Source organism: Zophobas morio, unplaced genomic scaffold, assembly GCF_036711695.1.
Source record: "Zophobas morio isolate AGI-343-1 ecotype UQ-CSIRO unplaced genomic scaffold, CSIRO_AGI_Zmor_V1 ptg000014l, whole genome shotgun sequence".
Taxonomy (NCBI): Eukaryota; Metazoa; Arthropoda; class Insecta; order Coleoptera; family Tenebrionidae; genus Zophobas; species Zophobas morio.
Window position 1 is genome coordinate 12794481 of NW_026972119.1, and position 20407 is coordinate 12814887.

General features: G+C 34.0%; 3 protein-coding genes and 4 non-coding genes across 7 annotated transcripts in view; all 7 read right to left on the minus strand.

Annotated features, from left to right (window-relative positions):
• Positions 1 to 1905: 1905 nt before the first annotated feature.
• LOC135129306 (aspartate aminotransferase, mitochondrial-like) lies at positions 1906 to 3233 on the minus strand. Its single transcript, XM_064056479.1, has one exon. The coding sequence runs from the start codon at positions 3181 to 3183 to the stop codon at positions 1906 to 1908; it is 1278 nt and encodes a 425-aa protein (XP_063912549.1). The 5' UTR covers positions 3184 to 3233.
• Positions 3234 to 8381: 5148 nt separating this feature from the next.
• Positions 8382 to 11408, minus strand: LOC135129307 (uncharacterized protein). The gene is made up of 8 exons (XM_064056480.1): positions 11319 to 11408; positions 10533 to 11258; positions 10324 to 10484; positions 10096 to 10147; positions 9868 to 9912; positions 9267 to 9314; positions 8965 to 9016; positions 8382 to 8582 (listed from the first exon to the last, which is right to left on the minus strand). The coding sequence occupies exons 2-3, from the start codon at positions 11180 to 11182 to the stop codon at positions 10325 to 10327; spliced, it is 810 nt and encodes a 269-aa protein (XP_063912550.1). The 5' UTR covers positions 11183 to 11258; positions 11319 to 11408; the 3' UTR covers positions 8382 to 8582; positions 8965 to 9016; positions 9267 to 9314; positions 9868 to 9912; positions 10096 to 10147; position 10324.
• On the minus strand, positions 9084 to 9164 carry LOC135129312 (small nucleolar RNA snR60/Z15/Z230/Z193/J17). The gene has a single exon (XR_010280551.1). It is a non-coding gene; the product is annotated as a small nucleolar RNA snR60/Z15/Z230/Z193/J17 (small nucleolar RNA).
• LOC135129309 (small nucleolar RNA snR60/Z15/Z230/Z193/J17) lies at positions 9374 to 9459 on the minus strand. The gene has a single exon (XR_010280548.1). It is a non-coding gene; the product is annotated as a small nucleolar RNA snR60/Z15/Z230/Z193/J17 (small nucleolar RNA).
• Positions 9973 to 10053, minus strand: LOC135129311 (small nucleolar RNA snR60/Z15/Z230/Z193/J17). The gene has a single exon (XR_010280550.1). It is a non-coding gene; the product is annotated as a small nucleolar RNA snR60/Z15/Z230/Z193/J17 (small nucleolar RNA).
• Positions 10205 to 10287, minus strand: LOC135129313 (small nucleolar RNA snR60/Z15/Z230/Z193/J17). Its single transcript, XR_010280552.1, has one exon. It is a non-coding gene; the product is annotated as a small nucleolar RNA snR60/Z15/Z230/Z193/J17 (small nucleolar RNA).
• An 83-nt stretch (positions 11409 to 11491) lies between the features above and the next one.
• LOC135128545 (A disintegrin and metalloproteinase with thrombospondin motifs 3-like) overlaps positions 11492 to 20407 on the minus strand; it is a 59470-nt gene continuing 50554 nt past the window's right edge. Inside the window, exons 11-15 of the mRNA XM_064055408.1 lie at positions 20145 to 20277; positions 19828 to 20084; positions 19482 to 19747; positions 11901 to 12162; positions 11492 to 11853 (exon numbers count right to left, since the gene is read on the minus strand). Of these exons, the coding sequence (XP_063911478.1) occupies positions 11557 to 11853; positions 11901 to 12162; positions 19482 to 19747; positions 19828 to 20084; positions 20145 to 20277 (1215 nt within the window). The 3' untranslated portion in view covers positions 11492 to 11556. The remainder of the gene's footprint in view (positions 11854 to 11900; positions 12163 to 19481; positions 19748 to 19827; positions 20085 to 20144; positions 20278 to 20407) is intronic.

Consider the following 20407-nt stretch of genomic DNA (forward strand, 5'->3'; position numbering starts at 1 on the left):
TTTCATATTTGTTTGTTTCTTCAATTTCACCATATGTCGCCCTTCGAGTTTTCACTCACAAATTTTTCAGCTTTTCGAATTGCAATATTTCGTTTCTTCAATTTTTGATTTGCAATTTTTATAGTTTTCATTTTAAATATGTAATAACTGTAATTTTTAAAATATTTGACTTTTGACGAGTCTATAATTTTTCAATTTTGCAGTTTTTGGGTTTTCCAATTTTTCAATTTGATTCGTTTTTTCTTTCCAATTTTTCGAATCATTATTTTTTTTCGATTTTAAAGTTTCTCGAATTTTAGTTTTCCAATGTTTCAATTTTTTTGTTCTTCACTTCTTTAACTTGCAATTCTTCGATTTTGCAATTTCTCTTTTTTTCAGTTTTTCACTTTTTCAATTTTTTCCGCTTTTTAGTTTTTCGGTTTTTAACTTTGAAATTGTTCAATTTTTCGATTTTCAATGTTCCGAATCAAAAAAAAATGGACAGACTGCAAAACTGTCCAATTAAAGTCTCAAAAATGAAAAAACGACAAAATATAATATGAAAACTTTCAAAATCTCAAAATTGGAAAGGAAGAACTTCAAAAATTGAAGAAACGAAAAATTGAAAACTGGGAAACTTAAAATCGAAAAAGTGCAAAATCGAACGAAATAATATAAAAATCGAAATATTGAAAATTATCGATAAATCGGAGAAATCCAAAAATTGCAAAATTGAAAAATTGGAAAATCACGGAATTGAAAAATTATAAAATCAAAACAAACATTAAAATAAATAAAATACATGTAAAAAGAAAAAACTGTGATATACAGTCGAGAAAATGAAAATTGAAACTTCGGGAAAATGAAAATGAAAACTAAAAATCAAGAACATGAAAAATTGGGACAACAAAAAATTGAAAAATCGAAAAAGAAAAAATTGTAACATAAAAAATTGCAAAATTGAAAAATTGCAAATCGAAAAAGTATGAAATCGAAACCGTAATAAATGGAAGATTTGAAAAAATAAAGAAAATGTAAAAACGAAAAATTGCGATGCAAAAAATTGTAAAATCGAAGAAAAATGGCCAAAGATAAATAAATCCAGATTTTTTGAAAAATTATAAGATTTTATTTTGCGAATTTTATGTTTTTATGATAACCTTTATAAGATAAAATAAAAATATGTAATATTAAACTAAAATTAAAGAAGCATTCTACCCATTTGTTTCAAGTGAGTTTTTCTATTACAAAATTTTGTGATAACGTCACCACAAAATTTTTGCAAGGACACAACATCAGTTTGAATGGATGCGGTGTAATACTAATAATAACATTACATTTTCGGGAAAATGGAGTAAATCATTCTTGATTTTAAACAATATAATAAACTGCCTCATTTATTATTTTTTTAGGTCAGCCTGTATAAGTATTTCTAAAATCTACGAGTGTATTGATAAACCACAATTATAGACTTATATTTTGAATATTTCAGAGAGGATTTATTTGGTAAAATTTTGAGATGAAGTCATAATTTTTTTGGAAAAACTTTTGGATAAAAGAATAAATTTTGATTAAAGATTTACCATGATTACGATAACCTTAAAACGATTGCAAGATTTTTGAGCATTCAGTTTTGCAGTTTCAAAGTTAAACTTTGCGAAGACCGGGTAGAGAATATAATATGCGGCAGGTTTTTCGGGCATAGAAATTTTACCTGTCAACAGGGTAAAATCATCGAGGAAGGATGACTGGGTTAGCACCATAAGTCCGAAAACGACTTTGTCAACAGATTTATTTGTACTACAAGTGTAAATAATCAAGTAGAAGACCTATATTACCTCAGGAAATGTGTAGAATTTCAGGAAATATGTGTATAAAAACCACAAACCTCTAAATGCTTAAATTAAATGGTTTATTTACACCCTTTTATTTGGTAACTTCATGCATGGCACGAGCCAGGTACTCCACATTCTTGGAAGTGACCCCCACCACCGAAATCCTCCCATCTTTCGTCAAGAACACGCTATGCTCCTTGATGAGCTTCTCCACCTGTGGGGGCGTCATCCCCGTGTAGCAGAACATCCCGATCTGGTTGGTGATGTGATCCCAGTTCTTCGTCGACCCCGCCTTCTTCAGGTTTTCCTTCAGCTTCGCCCGTACCCAAATAACGCGATCGGCCATCCCCTTCACGTCTTTCAGCCACTCAGCGCGCAAGTCCGAGTCGCCCAGGATGGTGGCCACGATTCGCGCGCCGTGGAGTGGCGGGTTCGAATACATGGAACGAATCAAAATCTTGATCTGGGACATCACTTTGGCCGCCTCTTCCTGGCTATCAGTCACGACGGTGAAAGCGCCTATCCTCTCGCCGTACAAGCCCATGTTCTTGGAGAAGCTTTGCGCTAGCATTATCTTGTGGCCATCCTTGAGGAAGAGACGCACGGCTTGGGCGTCCCTGTCGATGTCCCCGGAGGCGAAGCCCTGGTAAGCCATGTCGAAAAAGGGGAGGAGGTTGCGTTTTTTGATGAGCTGGGAGAGCTCTTTCCACTGCTCGAGGGAGGGATCGACGCCCGTGGGGTTGTGGGCGCACGGGTGCAACAAGATGATGGATTTCTCTGGGATTTTGGAAATGTCGCAGAGGGCGCCATCGAAGTCTAACCCGTAGCATTCTGGGTCATAGTACGTGTAAGCCCCCACATCCAACCCGGCAAACTTGCAAATCGGGGTGTGGTTGCCCCATGAAGGTTTGGGTAAGTACACAATCTTGTTACCTGGGAAGAAACGTTTGAGAAAGTCATTCCCCATTCTTAGTGCACCCGTGCCGGAAAGGCTCTGCGCAGTAGCGTTTAACCCGTTAATCAGTACCTCGGAACCTTCTCCAAGAGCTAAGCAAATGGCGAGTCTGCAGAACTCGGCGTGCCCAGAAATAGGGAGGTACTCTTTATCCAAATTCTGTGACATCATTATTTTCTCAGCCTTGAGTACACTAGGAAGCAGGAACGGCTTGCCGTTGTCGTCCCTGTAAGCTCCCACTCCTACATTAACCTTGTTGGGGTTGGTATCGCGTTTGTAGGCTTCAGTTATACCCAGAATGGGGTCAGGAGGGCCCATCTGGACCTGGCTCCACCACGAGTTTAACCTTTGTGTAATGACGGCACATCCATGTTTGTTTATGGCAAGGAGTTTCCCAGTGGGTCTCAGAAACATGATAACAAAGCAATTACCTACTGGTGGTAAAATTAATGGAAATAATTGAAGTATCGTTGACGTTGTCAACTGGGGAACACTCACTTGTCACGGAAAATATGTCCACTAAGCAAGAGACATACATAGAAAGTACTCCAAAAGCTATAAGGTTATATGGCCATCATAAAATTATCCCATTGTGTCGAAGTTAAATCGTTTACAATAAAAAAGGTTTTAAGATCGTAAATAACGTGTCCACTGCAGCTCGACCGGCTGTTGTCGTTTTGTTCAGGGGCGGCTTTCACTAAATATCTAACTACCTAAGTTTAAATGTTTAGAAGACGATTTATTGCCAACCGGTATGCTTAGTGCCAACCATACAAAGGCCAACTACTTTTATGATGGTCATATAACTTTACAGCTTTTGGACTACTTTATGTAACATTACAAGAAATGTGTTAGATGTAGGTAACAATTGCAATCAATATTTGGGACCATTAATTCTTAAACGATATTCATAATACGTTCCATTTGTTTTCCAATTTGAATCGTATTTTAGGTACCAAACTATGTATAAAACAACCTTTATCATAAATTTTCCAAATTATGTAAGGTTATTTGGCTGTTGTGAGATTAGGGTATTATGGAACCGACAATGGAGCAGTTATATGGAAAACTCACAATTGTAAATTTTTTCGATGTCCGTCCGTCATTTGTTCCAGAAAAGGTGTTACTCTTCTTAACTTAATTGTTTGGTCGTACCAAAAGTGACAGATTTAATTTCAAAAAACACATTCAATACGATTAAAATTACAATAAGCTAGTTTCGGAAACGCTGGGCTCTAAAGCGACGTCGTCGGGAATAAATGTTCGAATTCAAGTAACAAAAAAAATATTTATTTACGCCTGAACCAAACTATTAAAGTTGTAAGAAAAATATCAAAGCCCTCCTCTATTTTTGAGTCCAGGAGGATATTAATTTGACTAATGGAAATTTTTACTTACTTGCTAAGATAAGAATGATTTTGGCAACTGATGAACCCGCTAAGAAAATAGAGGGCAAGTGAGCGGGGCTAGTACCTGCCAAGATAAGGTAGGGCGAGTACCTGCCCATTTGGAATTCTAACATGTAATGGACAGTATTCAAGATTTAAATTTTGAAGATTGATGTTTTATGTTTTCTATGACTCCAATTTTGGAACATTTATTCTCGGACGTACCCCTCAAAGCGACGTACGTACAGAACGATATTGTGTGTTTTTGACCATATTGAACAATGATTTATGTATTTATGTGTTGGGGAATTCGATCCACGATGTATTCTTGTTTCATTAATTTTGTTTTATTGAATTCGGTTGGCGAGTTCGGCCCAAAGTCTAGATTGACAAATTTTTCCTGTTATTCATATGACTGTTTATTCGCATACCGGTTGCCGCCAACACGAAATATGCGGAAGATGTCCTGCTGGTAAAGGAAACTATGCTGAGGGTAGCCAGTGTCGTGTGTTATGCGGTAGAGGGAATATAGTTGCTGTTTATGTGATCGAAATTTGTAATCTTTCGCCATATTTTTGTGTCATTAATTCAAGGCCATTCTTCCACCTTTGCATCAGAACACATTCCACCATTTCAAAACAAAACGCAGGGTCCCATCTTGTTGACGATCACAGTTCAAGGCCACGTTTGGAATTTTTCGCGGATTTTTAAAAACTTTGTACGCATGTCTTAATTTTTGGGTTATTACAACCCTCTAAGAAAATAGCGGGCAGGTGGGCAAGGCTGGTATCTCCTAAGACTGATTTTGGGAAGTGGTATACCATCTAAAAAAGAGACGGTGGGTGGGCGGGGCTAGTACCTGCTCTCCAAATGGATCAACGTTTAGAACAGGTCAAATGCTGTAAATGAACTATTAGTAATCGAGCGAGAAATTAAGACATGAGTTACAATGTAATACTTAGGTAAAAGCATGTCGAATTTTAGTGACAACGTGATAAACGAAAATTGAAGCCCGAATAAGTGAATTTCCTGACACGTAGGTTATATGAACAATTTTATGCTACGATTAAATTTCGTTTAAATAAATGCTCTTTTATAAATTCATAAACTAAATTTAACGTACCTCTATTTTTCAGCACGTGTTTACACTAGCACTGTTACCTAGAAGTGACACAACGCGTTCAAAAGAAAATGATTGGGTGAAGTGACCATTAAATTTTCAACCTGAAGTTGTACATTGCAACCCTAACTAAAGGTCTCTACACACGGCTGACAATGTACTGACTAATTTCAAATTATTTAAATGCGGTTTCGGGGCGTTTTGTTTTTCTCTCGGCGCGAAATTTATTACAATTATTTTGTCCTTGCCAAAATGTTGACGTCATCACAAAATTTTGTAGTATAGCATGTTTCCCTACCTTTACCAATGCCTTTACTTTAATATAACGCATATCATAAGGCTTACCTACAAATAAATAAATAAATGAAATATCCAAAATCATAAATAAATGAAATACGCAAAATCAAACCTTATAACTTTTCGAAAATGCTTAGGGTACTTAATTTGCTGTATTGTACTTCAGGGAAGAGGAGATTCTATCAGAAGAACCTTCTACCCATTTTTTTATTAAATTTCCCCTATACACTTGGTAACTTTTGTACAGCCGCAGTGGCAGAACTACAGGCAGCCTCTAGGCGTCTAGAAAATTCAAAATTTAAGCATACCTTGCCAAAAGAAAATGGTTCAGGCATGAAGACCTACGTTAATCAGTCCTCCAACTAGATTCTAATTTAACAATACCAGAAAGTATAGTTTCCCCGGTTCTAATTCGGTTTTATGATGTGAAGAGGTTAACTTTCTTAACAATAGTGTGGTGACCGAATTTGAATCAAATTTTCGCCCTGAAATTAATTAATAGTGGCGCGAAATCACATTTGAATAATTTGAATTTGAGAAAAAAATTCAATCAAAAAAATTGTTAAACATAGGCCTTGTGCACGTTTAGTTCTTTTTCTGGTAGTTGGTAGTTCTGCTTGTTAGTTAGAGGGCGGTAGTAGTAGACAAGATAGCGGCATGGTGAAAACGTCATTATTGTTTGGTTCGGTGTGTGGGAGCATGGTGAAAACGACGCTGTAAGTTAGCTAGGTTAAATTAGTTGGCTGAATGACGTCACAGTTTTCTCCAATACGCGCAGTTAATTCTTGCGCCTTTATAATCAGAAAAAGTGCAAATTTTCGCCCGACGCTTCACGTGCTGTAAATTTGCTTTATTGTTTGTAAATTCACCGATCAGGTTAGGATTTTAATCGTTAACTGGTGCTAACACAATTTAACGGACACTTAATAAGAGATTTTATGAAATTCACTTAGTCAGGATAACACCCTTTGTTTGTTTAATTAGGAATGAGGTTTCTGGATGCATATATGTGTTACATTACAACACATTATTGCAAACAGTTCCTTAACGGCAGTTATATTAACGAAATTCATCATATCGTAAACTATCGCGCGCGGGGGGGGGGGGATTAAAATAATTTCTTCCCTTAGGCAGTTATCATCGTTATCATCATCACATCACCGAGGAATTTCCTCGCAAAGTTAAAGATTGATTACATCACTGAGACCCATTCTCTCGCAACGTGGAAGATTACATCACCAAGGCATTTCCTCGCAACGCTAAAATTTACATCACCGAGACGCTTATTCCTCGCAACGCTGACTGGACATTTTTGTGTTTATTTATCATGTTTTTGTTTAGGGTAAGCAGTTCACCATATTATAAACTCTCAAAGCTATGGTTTTTAAGTAACCAACCACTTGGATAAGACATAATTTAAAATAATGTAAACTCTTTGTTTGAATCGTTGATAAAGTGTGGCAAATATTAATCTCATGTATATTTTGTTAACTTTGCAATTTTTCACCTTATTTCTCTATCTCACAATTTTAACTTCAGTCATTTTCTTTGTTCTATAATCTAAATTGAACGTAAATTTCCATGCTCTGCAGTTTTAACCTCGCGTAATATTTTTATCTGCACAAGTTTTATTTCACACCAGATCTTTTGTTTTCATAAATCTTAGCTAGTTTTTTTATGTAAATGTTTTGTTAATCTCAAACAAGAATTATTTCTTGTTTAAAATTTCACAAGATTGTATGGCGAATTTAAATATTGTTTATTGCTCTGTTTGAAACTTAAACACTTGTTCAGTTGTCGTTAATATCAGAGTCATAGAAAGTGAACATTTAAAATGAAATTGAGGTAAATAACACCGAGATACGTGGCAGAAGCGGAGTGCGCGGTTCCTAGTCGAGCGGGCGAGATTTATCGCGCCATCTGCACAAAAGATGCAGGTTAGATTAGAATTCAGGGGCGGTAGAGATGACGTAACGCTGTCGGCTTCGTGATAGCTGGGACCTAACTGCGAGTTTGCGATCATAACGGCTTGTCCGTAATAGAGAATTGCTATTGCGATAGGTAGAATCGCCGTCGCGAGGGGAACAGCCACGACCGGTAGCCTCAAACTCCGCTTGTACTAGAACGCCCCTATGAGGATTTTTGTTGCGCTCTTGTTGACTGCCACAATATTAAATATGCCGCCATACACCTGTAATAACTTGTGTATTTGCAGCCAATTACTTTACTTCAGATTTTGATTTGTTTTTACTAAATTTGTGATATTCAAACATTTGCATTGATTCAGAACGTTTAATTTGATTTCATTCCAAGTCATTCAAAGTTTTTTTTTTTGGAGCTGAACAGCGACTCCGTGACAGTGGAGGAATAAATAATTTTGTGTTTTATTTAGCGGTACTTTTCCAACTTTGGGGTGGACGCATCCCGCCATTTTTCAAAAACACAAAGTAAGTTTCCTTTTTATTAGACGATCACGGCCAAGGCCAAATTTTGAATTTTTCGCGGGCTTTCAATTTTTTTTACATGCTAATTTAAGGCGGGATGTTTGAATGGTAACGGCATGGTTAAATCCTTATTTATGATGTCCTATCACCGGCAGTAGTAATCTATTGTTAAGGAAGTTAACTTTTACAGAATGGAGTAATATCATAAAACCGAATTAGAACTGGGGAAACTATACCACGTTTACTGATTTCACCAAATACCTATCTTAACCTTACTTTTTTATTTACGAATAAAAATTCGTAGCCATGTGGCCACTTATTTGATTGGGAGAAATTGCGATAGTGGACTTAAAAAAAAAGTACTTTATACTTTGAGCGACTATTTTTATTGTAAATACTTCTAAAATTATGGATCATTCACTGTACCAAATTGTTTCAGGATATTTTATGTATATTTCAGAAGTAGAAGAAATAAATATTTTTTTAAAGTCTTTCAATAATTTTGACAATATTTCCTCTCTATCTAATCCTGTCCTCAATCCGGAACTGCACAGCCACTTCCTCCTGAAAAAAATTAGCAAATTAGTGCAAGTGGATTCAATTTCAAAAAATTAATTCAACTACTTATAGTATCACTGCAAAGTTTTGACTTCAGAATTAAAAAGACTGGAAAAGCAACACTGTTTGACTAAAATAATTTAGAAGAAAATTAATAATAAAAAAACACAAATATAAAATGTTTTTCTAGATACGTAAATTAGTAATCCGTCATCTGGTAGCAAAAACTAACACCAATATGTAATCAATCAACAACTTTATTTTTAAATAAGGAAAACATTAACTATTTCATACTTTAAGTGTTAAGAAAACACACAAGAAAGAGGCACTTAAATATGTGTAATACTCGCGAGAATTTTAATAATAAGTTAAGACAACTAAAACTTACCAAAATCAGAGATCTGCGTTAAACTCCGTTCTCTTCAATGCAATTAAGACATCTGCAACAAAAAAAACAAGATTCTATAAAAGATTGCTTAGAAAAATCCTGTTTTAATTTTACATTTAAATTTGAATCAGCTAGGGGTGAAAGACTATACAAAAAATGTAATCATGAGTTCATCTGAACTATGCATTCATCATGAATTATTTGAAAAGTACAAAAAATATTTAATTTAATCATTTAATATCATAAGATCAAAAAAAGTCCTTTAGTATTAATAATACGTTCACCAAATGGCCAAAACTTACCAGAATTAAAAGCTGTGATGTTCTCGCATTCATCATTAAGTGCAATATCTGAAACAAAATTATATTTAGAACTTGCTTGAATATTAGAAATAAATCTTCTTATTAATCAATAGTTGATCAGTTAGGGGTGAAAGACTAAATATCAAGTGTAATCATAAATTCATCTGAACTATGAATTCATCATAAACTAACAAAGAGTAAAATGATTGATAATTACCAGTAGGCGGAAATTTATCTTACGGATGCAATTCCCCAGTTGAAGCAAGGTGTGTTTTACGGCGAGTAGCGGGGACGCTTTGATCTGGTCCACAAGGTCGTAGCCAGTGCGTCGCTAGGAGTGTTTACAGCTTGTTAAAAAACTACTTCTATATTACTATATTACTTCAAAAAATAATACTCGATGCCCTTTTTAATTTTTCAAACACAGGACCACAGATCTGTGATCTTGAAATGTTATATAATGGTTATATAGTCCAAAAGAAAAATATATTTGTAATCAAACTATCGCCGCGACAGCACTGGATCTAGCATATGAAACACAATTCCGCCCGTTGATAATTACCCTCTAAATTTTTATAAAACTGAAATAACTAAAACTTACCCAAATTAGCACTTTTTCATCCGTTCTCTAATGATTGGAAGACATCTGAAACGAAATTTTATGTAAAAACTGTTTGCAAAAAAAAAAACGTTTATACTGATGAATGAAAATTCAGCTAGGGGTGAAAGACTAAATATCAAATGTAATCACAAATTCATTTGAACTATGAATTCATCATGAATTAACTAAGACTGGAATAATTGATAAATTTCAATGATTAAAACTTACCCAACTTAGCACCCTATATGAATTTCATCCTTTCTCTTTTAATTGAAGATATCTGAAACAAAATTTTATGTAAAAATTGTTTACCAAAACAAATTTTTCTTAGCTTTATAAAGCAATTCAGTTAGGGGTGAAAGACTAAATATCAAGTGTAATCATAAATTCATCTGAACTATGAATTCATCACTAAACAAACTCAATTACATTATGCATGAAAACAATTTTATTTACCTCAAACTGGCTTTCGAATTTTTGCCTGTACAAAGACCCTTGGAACATCAATGTTTTCTTTTTTGTTGATGGTTCTTCTATGAACATAAGTAGCAGACACCACTTCAAAATTACTCTCAAGAAATATTTTTGATAAAAACTCTACTGAAAAGTAGTAACTCCTAAAATAGCAACTATAATTTACATAAAAAAATACCAAGCCAACAAACCTTGTCCCATCTTGTCTCATATAAAAATTGTCTGAAATTTTATGTCCTGCCTTAAATCGCAGTTGTGCCATATCATACAACCCATAATCTCGAAACAGAACAATTCCGCCTGGTTTCAGCAATTTATAGATGATTTTCAATGTACTAAGAAACTTGTCTGGGTGTATGGCTGACAATACAAATATTAAAGTAACAATGTCAACACTATTGGGCTCAATTTTATCAAGTACGTCTTCAGTGGTGATATCCGTATGAAAAGCCCGTACGTACTCTTCGTTATAAAGTGGATTCTTTTGTAAAATCTCCACAGCTCTTGGTGATAAATCACACGCGATTATATAGAAGTTCAATTTTTCTTCAATCAGTGGAAAAATGAAATTACCCACGCCGCATCCTACTTCCAAGAGAGTTCTTTTCGTCGCACATTCAAAGTCAAGTAAATCCGTAAATTCTCGGGTTGTCCAATGCCTGTCTTTAAAGAAACGTGTTTCGTTCCGTTTATAGAATAAATCCCAATACTTTCGAGCATCTTTTTCTAGAAGTTGAGCTTTGTAATCGGTTACCAGTCTTGTGTTTTGGTGCTCCAAGCGAGTTTTGTCTTCGATGGATAACTGTTTGGTTAAACACGTGAATTCTTCGATTTCAGCCATGGTTTCAAAAAATTTTAAATAAGCCACATTTAACCGATTACTAAATGTTTATTGGTCGTCACGGCAGACCATTTTGCTACAAGATGAATAAGATATTTAATAATTTTGAAAAGAACGCAACAGAAAGGACACTTACCTGTCAAACAGTCAACTTTCAGGAATGCAAGCGTACCAAAATACCAACACAACAAAACACCAGAGGATACAAAATGCGCATGTGTAAAAGCAGACCACGAATTTAAAATAATTGCTGTGTCTAATGTACCGCTATCGGTAACGCTGTATGATTTGCTTGAGTAAATTGAAAAAAAACACCTTTATATTAATTATAGTATAATGCGGATTGTGGAGTTATAAAAAAAATTAAGCACAGTTTAACTAGTTATAGGAGTTAAGAGAAAATTAGAACATGTTTTACAGCACTGTCTCCTAAAACCCCCAATTTTACAATATTTTGCCAATTCACTCAACGAACAAAATTCTGACTTATCCACCACGCAAGATTTCTGTTTTCGTCTTTTGCATGCTGGATTAGTCCATTTTGTGTTATTTCGACACACACGTTTTTCCACACGCGGTGGTGATTCTCCACAAGTGTAGAAAGTTTCTCCATTGGGCGGAAGACAATAAGAGGAACGTTGCGATATGCCGGTGCCACAACTTTCAGAGCACTGAAAACAAATATTTATATTTTAATTTATACATAGTGTGATCTAACCTGTGACCACTCGCCGTAAGTCCAGTACGAAAAACATGGGAATTGATTACAAGGTCTTTTCATTACGGGCGTAATTCCCGAACATTTGTTCGGGTTTACCATATGTTTCCAGGGATCGTCGATAATTGTGCCATTATTTTGGAACAACATTTTATTCAGTACGGCCTGAGGAACGCAATACAGTTCTCTGTACTGGACACCATGTAAACCGCAAGTGGTACTACAATGCTCCCACTGTCCGGCAATCCATTGAAAATGACAACTGAAAACAAAAAATATAGTTATCCATGAATCTGTCCCAAAAATGCGCAAACAAAAAAAAAACAACTCCTTACTGCTGTAGTTAAGAAACCGAGAAAAATTTTGTGAAACAAAAAAAAATCTGTCGAACGAATTAATCTGTCGACAACATATGGTCGCACACACCGGCGGCTTCAATCGAAAACAACAGGATATAAATCCCAGCCTGGACACACCTCATCAGTTTTGAACTTCCATTGAAAATAAAGTAGAATGTTTTTCGAGATGTCAGTAAATTGAACACGACGACCGTCACATCATGCGGAAACAATTCATCATCTTGATAGCGGCTGTGAAAGCTCGCACTCCACCAAACGAGAAATGTGTCTACATTGAGCTAATTTAATACACATCTGGCAAATAGTTTTTTGCTGAATTTAATTTAAGTGCAATCATTTATTATTCGATTAGGACGTTGACAGTTGAATGGAAAATATTAATTCCTAGAGTTTAAGGGAATAATTAATCAGGATTTCTGTAGAGTGGATAAAAACAAGGTTCGTTTGAAAATATGAAACCATGTGCCAGTGTATGTGTACAGAAAATGGACAATATTATATCATGTGTTGGTAGTATTTCTTTAAATATAATTATCTCGAAAATAAGTAAATGCAGTGGTAAGAGAAAACTGTGTACAGCGTCATGATGTATTATTTGTAATTCTGATACATTTGGAATTACATAAGAGGAAATGTTCTCCCAGGTTAAATTTATTAACCAAGTTGTAACATAAAGCTAGAATTGGATTTGATGGAACTCAGAAACATTAGATCCATGTTCGACAAGCTATTGAATTTCGTAATACAAAGGTCAATGAAATTGCTTCTGGAGGCGTAAGTAAGTTGTAACGAAAGACTTTTAGACCTTTTAAAATTTTTTAAAACAAATGTAAAGTAATGTTTTCATAATACGCGCGCATATAAAAATAACCGTCTTTTTCTGAAATCGATATTTTAGTACGTGGTGATAAGGATTTCGTTATTTTATTTCCTCTATGTAACAAAATTGTATTAATAAATACTTTTGACAGTGATAATAATAAAATAATAGCTTCAGCAAGAGGACAAAATGGGTTCATCGGGAAAAAATATTTATTTGTGTGCAGCGACAGTAGGGAGAGAGTGCTCAAGCTTTGAAGTTAAATATGCTAAGTTATTCAATTATTTGGGTCACAATAAAGCACATACTTTTGATGAAGTGGCCAGGCTTGTCGCATGAAATTTTAGTTCTCTTTGTCAACCAAAGAGTTAAGTATATAGTCGTGATGTTATTATTGTTGTTATTAACCTTTTTCTAATAAATCCGATAATTCATAACGAAATATTTTACTCTAACTTTACTCTTTTTAGATACAATAAATAAATTTTAAAAATGAACTACAAAATTTATTTTTTTGTAAATTTTATTTTCAAATGAATAAACCTCACAAAATATTGAGTTGACGTCATTAAGTTTTAGGTGGGGATTAATACACAAATTTTGGTTAGCGTTTTGCTGTGTACCGATATTCTTAAATTATAACGGAAATTTTACAGTAATCAAGTAGGTAGTTTCGGACATTGTCCATAAAATCACATTTAATTTAAATCTAAAATTCAGAAGATCACAATATACCGTGAAACTATTATTTATTTAGTTCGTAGGTTGTTGAATTACAAAATATATGTAATTTGGAAATGGAAACTATGTACAAAAGATATTTATGTGCAAGAGATTTAGTAAATATCGGAATAATTAATTAAAATCACAAAACAAAAAGATAATTGCATGATTTCCACTGAACTCTATAATTTGAAAAACACAAACGTAAGATAAAAAAAAAATACAGAACCTAGGAAATATTAGATACTGCACCATAGTAAGAAAAAACTTAATAGTGATAGGAGCAAATCAATATCAAAAATATAGAGCTTCAGCTTAAAAATTTGTACAGTCAAAAATGCCAAGGACCATGTATAACAAAGTATTAAAATCAAATCAAATTAATTAAATTTAAACAAACAAGACAAAAAAATTGACTGAAGCTTATTTCGACAGAACTTTTCTCGCATATTATACATTTGAACAAATATAGCATCACGAAACATAAAATTAATTTTGCAAATTTTATTTTTTAATGATAACCCTATAAGTTAAAATAAAGACATGTGTGGACTGTCAAAAACACTTAAAGAAGCATGCTATGCGTGTATTTCAAGTGAGTTTTCAGAAACAAAGTTTTGAGATAGCTCGATTTTTTGGGAAGAGGTTAAATTGAAAAACGTTGTTATACAACTGTGATTTTTTTCCAAAGATCTGCATGTCTACGGTAATATAATCTCGACACGTATTCATAAATTTACACGTGCAGGAGTATGTTACTTTATAAAATTTAGGTAACATTCATTCGGTAATATTTTAAACTGACAGCATCATTTTGAGGGTTATAAAGGATAAATTTTGATGAGCTATTTATTGTGTCTAATGTCACTGTAAAAAGTTTGTAAAATTTCAGAGCATTCGGTTGTGCAATTTCAGGGTTAAGTTGAAAAATGTTATTATTCAGTTTTGATTTTTTTCCAAAAATCTGAATGTCCAAGGTAAAAACCTTCTCAACACGGATTCAGAAACCACGAGTGCAGAGGTATCTTTTTTATAAAGTTTAAACAATAATATCTGGTTGACCGAGCTTCACTCGGCTCGTTTGGTAGTATTAGATCAGATTAGGACAGATAAATAGGTGTACCTATAGTATGCGTTTTGAAGTACCCGCACTAATTAAAAATACACATTAAAAAGGAAATTCCGTAAGCAGTCTTTGTTTTAAACACTGTTCAGTGGCATGTAGAGATTTAAGAATAGAAAACTGGAATTATTGTTTGATATTTATTACAATGTCATTTATTACCCAAGTTCTCTTTGTGTGTCGTTCTCTTTTTTCTTCACTACATTCTTACTGATTCTTACTGCCAGAAGAGTTTCCCTCTGGTATGGTTAACATACTGAGTTACCGTGCTCTTTTGCGTTATTCCTTACTTCTCAACTCTGCTCATGAAGATGCCACTCAAACTCAAATAACACGGTCCCAACCCGGAAAACGATCATATATATGGACACCGACCGTGGAAGCCTCCGAAATTAATGCTTGACAAAATAACCTCATTTCAACGCACTTTCGTGCGCCTTTTATCCGCTGTTTAGTTTTCCGTAAATTTTCTCACTTCAGAAGGTGAATTTTAACGTCCTATATACAGTGGAGTACGTTTCGGTACGTACCGTTGAAGATAAAAAGGTACATCAAACGTACTGTCACCCAAACTTCTCTAAAACAATCTCGTGTTCGTGTAGTGTCATCTGATGTTGCCGAGCAACAAATATAATTCACCGCCTGAAAATTGCTGAAAATGTATGAAGCTGTAATTTTCAGAAGTTAAAACTATGATGAATCGATTTCTTGACCCAAAAAACCCCCAACCTGTAAATTTCATCGAAATCGTTAGAGCCGTTTTCGAGAAACCCATTATATATATATATACAAACTTTGCTCGTTTAATAGTATAAGATTTATTATTATTAATACAGAAATAAGGATAGAGATAATACCTATGCATCCAAATATAACTAAAATATAATTTACTAGTGTTAGTTTTGGAGATGACGTCATCCTAGTGTTGGTGGGGATGATTAGACAATTTTTGGTTAGCGTTTTACCATCTACATAATGCTTACTTTTGCCTTTTTTTTAAATATGTGTAAACTTGTTTTCACAACATGAAACTTAAAACATGTTTAAAATGGAAAATTTGTATAGGGAAATATCAATTTTGCATTTAGGCTCTGCCCCATAATTGCAAAATCCATATCTCCTTGCAAAAATGTACCATTTTAACCATGTTCTAAGTTTCTTGTTGTGAAAAGATATAAGCCCCACCTACCCGCCCTATCACAACTCTGATGAATTTTTAATTCGTCGTAAGCCAAGGGGCGGAGCTTAATTGTAAAATCCTTATTTTGGTACGAGAAATTACCATGTGAAATATGTTCTTAAGTGATCGTGTTATACAAAGAAAACTTAAAATTATTAATTAAAAAAGAAAACCGAAAGAGAAGCCCCATCCATCCGCCTCGATCTCAATCGTGCTGAATTTTTCATTCGTTGTCAGATCGAGGGGCGGAGCTTAATTACAAAATCGATATTTCCTTACACAAATTTACTATTTTAAACATGTTTTAAGTTTCTTGTTGTGAAAAGATGACTACAGATATTAAGAAAAATTGGCAAAATGTAAGCCTCGCCCGTCCGCCTTATCTCAATTGTGAAGATTTTTTTATTCGTCGTGAGCCAAAGCGGATTTTACTTGAAAATCCTTATTTCTCTACAGGAAATGAAAAACATGTTTTTGAGTATCGTGTTGTTCAAAGAATACTGTGTATGTTAAGAAAAACAAGCCAAAATTAAGCCCCACCCATATTCATCACAATCTCAATGAATTGTTGTTAGACCGAGGGGCGGAGCCTAATTGCAAAATCGATACTTTCCCAGAAACATTTACTATTTTAAACACGTTTTCTTGTTGTGAAGAGAAGACTACGCATATTAAGAAAAAAGGGCAAAATGTAAGCCCTTGTAGTTATAATAAACTACTAGTAAGGCCCCTTCAGAACACTTTGTTTTTTAAGCATTTTACCCTTATTTTTGAAGTATATATTAAAATTAACATTTTTCAAAGATTTTACCCTGTTTTGAATTTTGTACTAGCAGTATATTAAGAAAAAAAGACAAAATACAAATCCCGCCTACCCACCCTATCTCAATTGTGATTATTTGTTTTACTCTTAGAAACTTGAAACACGTTGGAAATGGTAAGTTTTTGTAAGGAAATATGGATTTGGCAAAAGGCTCCGCCCTTAGGTTTGCCAACGAATGAAAACTTTATTACTATTTAGATCAGGGCACGTATGGGTGGAGCTTAATCTTTGGCTTTATTTTTTTCTTAATATACATAGTATTCTTTGAATAACACGATACTCAAAAACTTGTCTTACATTTTAATTTCTTGTAGAGAAATAATGAGGATTTTGCAATTATTTAATTAAATTCCGCTCCTTTGGCACTCGACCATTTAAAATCAAATCATCGCAATTGAGATAGGGTGGGCAGGTGGGGCTTATATTTTGACTTTTTTTTCTTAATATACATAGCCATCTTTTGAGAACAAGAAACTTTAAACGTGTTTAAAATGGTAAATTCTTGTAGACAAATCTTGTAATTAAGCCACGCCCCTCGATCTGACAACGAACGAAAAATTCATCACAAATGAGAATTGAGATCGGGGCAGGTATGGGTGGGGCCTAAGCTTTGCCTTTATTTTTTTCTTAATATAAATAGTATTCTTTGAACAACACGATACTCAAAAACATGAACTTAAGCTTAAGTTATGCTTATCAATCTTTGAATTTATGTCTTACCACCAAAATAATAGGTAGCATGTAAAATTTATAGTTTAATTTTGGGACCTGCTGTCTAAGTGCCTTACATTTATAAACTGTGTATTAGGAATATAATGTAGATGGTAAAACGCTAACCAAAAATTGTCTAATCATCCCCACCAACAATAGGATGACGTCATCTGCAAAATTAACAAATTACATTTTAGTTATATTTGGATGCATAGGTTTTATCTCTATCCTTATTTCTGTATTAATAATAATAAATATTGTTTGTTGTGGTTTATGAATCCGTGTTGAGAAGGTTTTTACCTTGGACATTCAGATTTTTGGAAAAAAATCAAAACTGAATAATAACATTTTTCAACTTAACCCTGAAATTGCACAACCGAATGCTCTGAAATTTTGCAAGCTTTTTACAGTGACATTAGACACAGTAAATAGCTAATCAAAATGTATCCTTTATAACCCTCAAAATGATGATGTCAGTTTAAAATTTTACCGAATAAATGTTACCTAAATTTTATAAAGTAACATACTCCTGCACGTGTAAATTTATGAATACGTGTCGAGATTATATTACCGCAGACATGCAGATCTTTGAAAAAAAAAATCACAATTGTATAACAACGTTTTACAATTTAACCTCTTCCCAAAAAATCGAGCTATCTCAAAATTTTGTTTCTGAAAACTCACTTGAAATACACCCATAGTATGCTTCTTCAAGTGTCTTTGACAGTCCATGTATGTCTTTATTTTAACTTATAGGGTTATCATTAAAAAATAAAATTTGCAAAATTAAATTTAATGTTACGAAATGCCATATTTGTTCAAATGTATAAAATGCGAGAGTTCTGTCGAAATAAGCTTCAGTCAATTTTTTTGTCTTGTTTGTTTAAATTTAATTAATTTGATTTGATTTTAATACTTTGTTATACATGGTCCTTGGCATTTTTGACTGTACAAATTTTTAAGCTAAAGCTCTATATTTTTGGTATTGATTTGCTCTTATCACTATTAAATTTTTTCTTACTATGGTGCATTTACGTTTGTGTTTTTCAAATATAGAGTTCAGTGGAAATCACGCAATTATCAATTTTTTTTTGTGATTTTAATGAATGATTCGGATATTTAATAAATCTCTTGCACATAAATATCTTTTGTATATAGTTTCCATTTTCAAATTACATATATTTTATAATTCAACAACCTACGAACTAAATAAATAATAGTTTCACTGTATATTGTGGTCTTCTGAATTTTAGATTTAAATTAAATTGAACGATTTCATCCAGTTCACCTCATGTTAAGATTTTTAACTTTTCATTCATACTAATACAATTTAACTACAATAATGTAAATAAACATTTTTTTTATAATAATAACATCTAAAAGTTCTGGATGTTTTTAGATCATACACATTTCAGAACTCACTCGAAATTTTATAATAGTTCATTTATGGCATTTAAACTAACCAGAAACGTTGATCCATTTTGAGAGAAAGGACGAAAAATGGGAGGTATACTTTATGCTAATTTTGTAATACATTAATGTGTTATTTGCTTATATTCTAATTATTTTCTCACAGCTTGAATTTGAACATTTATTCCTGAAACATTATTTTGATTTTGACCATATTTAATATGCGCCTCTTTGCGTTTATTGCATATGTACTTTGTTTTACGTGATGTGAAAATTCTCCTTAGAATAGTTTTTGTTGTGAAAAAATACTCATTTTGAGTGAAAAATAGAGCAGAGAAGTTAGTACAACTGCGTATAACTTGGTAGAAGTTGCTCGAGGCCTATTTCAAGGAAGACAATGAAGAGATCGCTAGTCTAAGATGAAACGCTTACTCGAACGTGTTGCATTTCTCAAAAGACAACGTCGGCTTCGTCATCAAAGAGCAGTGTTTTCTTCTGACCAACTTCTGCGTCTGATTATCCCAGCAGGCGACCGTCTTTTGACGCCGTCCGCCACCGCAGCTGGCTGAGCAGGGCCCCCATCCGCCCAGGATCCACTTAAACCTATTCGATGAGACAGAAGCATCTTTGTTAATGACGTATTCTGAGCGAAGCGACACGTTCAAGCCTTCCTCAATCTCACTAATTGGAGCGTATACCTTCAGAATTAAGTTAGTCATTAGACAAATGAAATCAGACGACACCTTTCTGCGTGGAATTAACATCGGTTTACACTCACCAGTATTACCATTTCTGCGAGGACAGGGCCATTAGCCCAAATGTTGTGTTTGTTCTTGGATTTCTCGTAGTAAAACTTCGTGCCTTCGATGATATCCGTCCGTAATCCGGTGTTGGGGATCGTGATCCTGTATTTCTTTTTCCTGCGATTTTTCAGGATAAATGCGACAGAGGGATGCTCCTTATTATGCATGGTGACGTTGGCTTCTAATTTGATTCGTGTTGCCATTCGCGGCAAGACGGCGACCCTGCTAACTTCTGCAATGATAAATCGATTACAGTGTAATAATCGTAATGGAATTATTGATGCGGGGACACCTCTCTTGAGCTTTCGCCGGAAAATCGATTCGACATTGGAACAATCGGAATTATTTCCGCCGCAGACTCCGCACATGTCGGTTTTTACTTTGGAGAATAATTGACCGTCACATCCGATGAAGTGGCAAACACCCTGTATTCAAACCAAAAACACAACTATTATTAATCGAATCTTCTGCGGTTTTATAAAATTTAAATAACATTTATCATGTAAAATATTGAGGTGAAGTCATCACATTGTTGGTGGGGGTAATTATACACTT